We start from the raw sequence: 4536 nt of genomic DNA, 5'->3' as shown, positions 1-4536 counted from the left end.
ATCCTCACAGTAAACCTACTGAAACGGTCGGACCCAGCAGGATCCAGATCCTCACAGTAAACCTACTGAAACGGTCGGACCCAGCAGGATCCAGATCCTCACAGTAAACCTACTGAAACGGTCGGACCCAGCAGGATCCAGATCCAGATCCTCACAGTAAACCTACTGAAACGATCTGAACCAGCAGGATCCAGATCCAGATCCTCACAGTAAACCTACTGAAACGATCTGAACCAGCAGGATCCAGATCCTCACAGTAAACCTACTGAAACGATCTGACCCAGCTGGATCCAGATCCAGATCCTCACAGTAAACCTACTGAAACGATCTGACCCAGCTGGATCCAGATCCTCACAGTAAGCCTACTGAAACGATCTGACCCAGCTGGATCCAGATCCTCACAGTAAGCCTACTGAAACGATCTGACCCAGCTGGATCCAGATCCTCACAGTAAGCCTACTGAAACGATCTGACCCAGCTGGATCCAGATCCTCACAGTAAGCCTACTGAAACGATCTGACCCAGCTGGATCCAGATCCTCACAGTAAACTTACTGAAACGGTCGGACCCAGCAGGATCCAGATCCTCACAGTAAACCTACTGAAACGATCTGAACCAGCAGGATCCAGATCCTCACAGTAAACCTACTGAAACGATCTGACCCAGCTGGATCCAGATCCTCACAGTAAACTTACTGAAACGGTCGGACCCAGCAGGATCCAGATCCAGATCCTCACAGTAAACCTACTGAAACGATCTGAACCAGCAGGATCCAGATCCTCACAGTAAACCTACTGAAACGATCTGAACCAGCAGGATCCAGATCCTCACAGTAAACCTACTGAAACGGTCGGACCCAGCAGGATCCAGATCCTCAGAGTAAACCTACTGAAACGGTCTGATCCAGAAGGATCCAGATCCTCACAGTAACCAGCAGGTAGAGTCCTGCGTTCTGATTGGCTGGTTGTTGTTTCCTCCACAGATCGTCGAGAGCGGCCGATTGGTTGTTTCCACTAAATGTGGCCACGTTTTCTGCAGCCAGTGTCTTAGGGACTCTCTGACGTCATCACACACCTGTCCTACCTGCAGGAAGAGACTGACCCACCGCCAGTACCACCCCCTCTACATCTGACATCACTCTGACATCATCACACACCTGAGCTGCATCATCAGTGACATCACGTCAAGAGTTTCTTTTAATTGGAAACAACAGACTGTGTGTCCGAGCTGCGTTTTAATGACAGAGTATACGTGATTATTGACTTCTTCAGTTTCAGCTCAGGTTTCTTTTTTTGTCTCCCATCGTCGTTTTGCACTCTTTGTTTTCTCTGTGATAAAAAGTCTAAATAAATTCTGTTAAAGTATTTTTCATTCAGTCTTTGTGGAACGTCAGAGCTCATATACACACGATCAGTACTACTTAGTAAAAAGTACCATAACATGATACTATTGTTGAGATGCATTCTGGGAGGTTATCGAATTACTTTTTTTGTGTTCATCTTATGATTCTGAGTCACTTCACATTCACACACCGACCTGCAGCTCACAAGGCTGATGACTCTCCGTCACCTGACACAGACTGCTGCTGATTGGCTGCTGGAACATCCACACAGAATGATGTCACCACAAAGTCTGGACATGTAAACATCCAATAAAACCAGATTCCTTTCTTTGTTTAAAAAACCTGCCCTATAAAACCAGATTTCTAACTGAACTAAAGGGCTGAATATAAATACAGATTTAAAAACCTGATGCACGTTATGAATGAAGCAAGAAAAAACACTTAATACACTAAATGTGTAGTTATAATAATTTCAGCTTTAATGGAGTCACAAGGATTCAATAAAAAAGGGTTTTATGTATATAAATAGCTACTGTGAGGTGTGTGTGTATATATATATATATATATATATATATATATATACACGTTGTACTGAAATATAAAATATCACAAAGAAGAACAGCAAATTAACATGTTTTTTTTCTGTTATCTGTAATGAAAATAATATATATCAGTTTGGTTAACTTTGGGTTAGTTTCATTATATTTAGTTAATAAAAGTGTGTGAAGGTCATTGTTTGTTTACACTTTGGTAAAAACTTTCCATCATGTGTTTTGTAACGATGACGCAGCGTCATTTTGCTTCAATATGAACTTTATTCCGGATAAACCTGATTGGTCAGCTGACTCAGCGAGGAAATCCCCTCATTGGAAAGTGCGCAGTCACTCCGCTGCCTGTCATTGGTCGTCGGGGCGGGACTCCGCCAGCTGACCAATGGGAGGCCGCGTCGATGTTTACTTCTCGCGACGACAGTGACGTTGATCACGGAAGTAAACATAAAGGAGAGGATTTAAAGCTGCGTCACAAAGTTTCTCACTTTGTTTGAGAAAGTCTCCAGAAGTGCGTGTTTTCTCTCCGGAGTCTGGTTCCGTCCTCTGTCTGAAGTGTACCCGGGATCTGCAGCAGGATGTCGCTGACGGTGAAGGCCTACCTGTTGGGGAAAGACGAGACGGTGAAAGAGGTCCGGAGGTTCGCGGTGGACCAGGACGTCTCCTGCAGCTTCGAGTATCTGAGCAGGAAAACCGAAGGAATCTTTAATATCCTCAAGAGCAACGGCTTCAACATGTACTACAGAGGTAAATATCAAAGTTATACATATAAATAACTTGGCAGCCCTAAAGTGTTAAATAACCTTAAAAATTTTTTTAATGTAAATTTAAATTATTTTACATAAATCAATGTTTCAATATGTTAGTTTATTATGGTAAAATGTTAAAATTATTACAAATGTATTATAAACATGAAATCAACCTGAAGATCTCCTCAGTTAAAAGTGTGTGTTTTTCTGCTGGAGTTCTGCACAGAGAGACCAGGGGCCTGTATTCGGGAGCGGCGTGTGGATTTAGCGAGGTAACTTCAGGTTTATGTCGTAGCCACCGTGACGTCACCCGTTACTTGATGGCTTTTTGGCCGTCGCCATCTTTGTTTTTTTGCATCCAGACGTGACCATACTTGGACAAGAGGGTGGAGCTAGCTAGCGCCACCCTCTTGTCCAAATATGCTTGGTTAGCATGGTGCATCCGTCATTTACGTTAATGTGATATTAGCTGGGATGCTAATTTTGGCTAGCGAGAAACGGGCTTAAAACAGAACGTACTTTCCAGAAAAATGAACATTCGACTCCTTAGAGAGTCTTTTAGCACAACCGAACGCTGATAAAGATGTTTTTTAGGACCAAAATGTTCCCGTTAACGTTCATAAAGTGTAAACGGACTGAGACAGCGCAGCGGATACGAGTTTCTTCTATCCTGATTGACAGGTCGGAGCAACTCGTCAATCACAAAGTAGCATCGGTAACTGAACCTGCTCCAGATCAGGTTCTGTTCAAGTCAGACAGCAACACTATGAAAGCCACGCCCACTGTTTAAATAATGACATCACCATCTGTAGATCGCGACTATCTGAGCTCCTTTTATGGTTGAAGGGATTTTTGGTTTTGTTGTTTTATGAAGTTAAGACGAGACGCTGCAGGTGAATGTGATTTCTCACATTAAGACAATAAGTTTTATGTTTCAATATGCAAATGATGGCATTATCTAATGAAATATGCGCTGATTTGCATGTATTTCACAAACTGAAATCTGAACTCTGGATAAAGTCAGGTTCAAAATTATTGTTTGATTTTGTTGACACATTAGACTCAAATGTTTTTACTGAGAGGAGTTTGACTTTCTCTTTTTATTATTTCATAAATCAGAAAATACAGTCAACAGACATAAAACTAAATTTTCAATCTCAAACTGATTACTGAGGAACAGCACGTGTCAAAGCACGCCACGTGACGCATCTAAGCCAGTCACGTTGTCAGAAATCGACGCTAGCCAGTCAGTTTAAAAGCTTAAATCCGCCTCTGCGCCTGTGAGGCTTTTAATGTGAAACGCTGACATGGTCAAACGTCACAACGCGTTGATTTAATGAAACACGTGATCACATGTCATCAGCTGGTCACGCACCTGGAGAGTTTCTGACTTCCTGCTGCAGCTGGATCAGGTGTCACCTGCTTCCTGTCTGTCTCATTATTTAATATAACTTTAATCTGTTTGTAGAACATGTTTCGTAGCACAGGTAGCACAGGTCAAGTGTTTGGAGAGAAAACAAAATGATTCTCTTGTAGGCCACGAATTCTGTGTGAGCTCAGGTCCTGTGGGCGGGTCCTCTGGGCTCAGGTGTGGTGACAGACAGGTGTTGTGGGCGGGTCCTGTGGGCTCAGGTCCTGTGGGCAGGTCCTCTGGGCTCAGGTGTGGTGACAGACAGGTCCTGTGGGCGGGTCCTGTGGGCTCAGGTGCTGTGGGCAGGTCCTCTGGGCTCAGGTGTGGTGACAGACAGGTGTTGTGGGCGGGTCCTGTGGGCGGGTCCTGTGGGTCAGGTCCTGTGGGCAGGTCCTCTGGGCTCAGGTGTGGTGACAGACAGGTGTTGTGGGCGGGTCCTGTGGGCTCAGGTGCTGTGGGCAGGTCCTCTGGGCTCAGGTGTGGTGA

The 4536-nt window shown here is 44.3% G+C and overlaps 2 protein-coding genes and 2 long non-coding RNA genes across 4 annotated transcripts in view; 3 read left to right on the top strand and 1 right to left on the bottom strand.

Annotated features, from left to right (window-relative positions):
- LOC123957268 overlaps positions 1–367 on the bottom strand; it is a 2047-nt gene extending 1680 nt beyond the window's left edge. The window contains exon 1 of the long non-coding RNA XR_006821770.1: positions 16–367. This is a non-coding gene — a long non-coding RNA (uncharacterized LOC123957268). The remainder of the gene's footprint in view (positions 1–15) is intronic.
- Positions 1–1364, top strand: part of rnf4 (ring finger protein 4) — an 8197-nt gene extending 6833 nt beyond the window's left edge. Inside the window, exon 8 of the mRNA XM_046029942.1 lies at positions 983–1364. Coding sequence (XP_045885898.1) covers positions 983–1132 — 150 coding nt within the window. The 3' untranslated portion in view covers positions 1133–1364. The remainder of the gene's footprint in view (positions 1–982) is intronic.
- A 980-nt stretch (positions 1365–2344) lies between these two features.
- sqstm1 (sequestosome 1) overlaps positions 2345–4536 on the top strand; it is a 6945-nt gene continuing 4753 nt past the window's right edge. Inside the window, exon 1 of the mRNA XM_046029941.1 lies at positions 2345–2637. Within this exon, the coding sequence (XP_045885897.1) occupies positions 2469–2637 (169 nt within the window). The 5' untranslated portion in view covers positions 2345–2468. The remainder of the gene's footprint in view (positions 2638–4536) is intronic.
- Positions 2667–4536, top strand: part of LOC123957267 — a 2190-nt gene continuing 320 nt past the window's right edge. The window contains exons 1-2 of the long non-coding RNA XR_006821769.1: positions 2667–4356; positions 4441–4499. This is a non-coding gene — a long non-coding RNA (uncharacterized LOC123957267). The remainder of the gene's footprint in view (positions 4357–4440; positions 4500–4536) is intronic.

This window comes from Micropterus dolomieu, linkage group LG19 (assembly GCF_021292245.1).
Source record: "Micropterus dolomieu isolate WLL.071019.BEF.003 ecotype Adirondacks linkage group LG19, ASM2129224v1, whole genome shotgun sequence".
Lineage (NCBI taxonomy): Eukaryota > Metazoa > Chordata > Actinopteri > Centrarchiformes > Centrarchidae > Micropterus > Micropterus dolomieu.
Note: the sequence above shows the minus strand (reverse complement) of the source record. Positions and strands in the feature narration are given on the sequence as shown.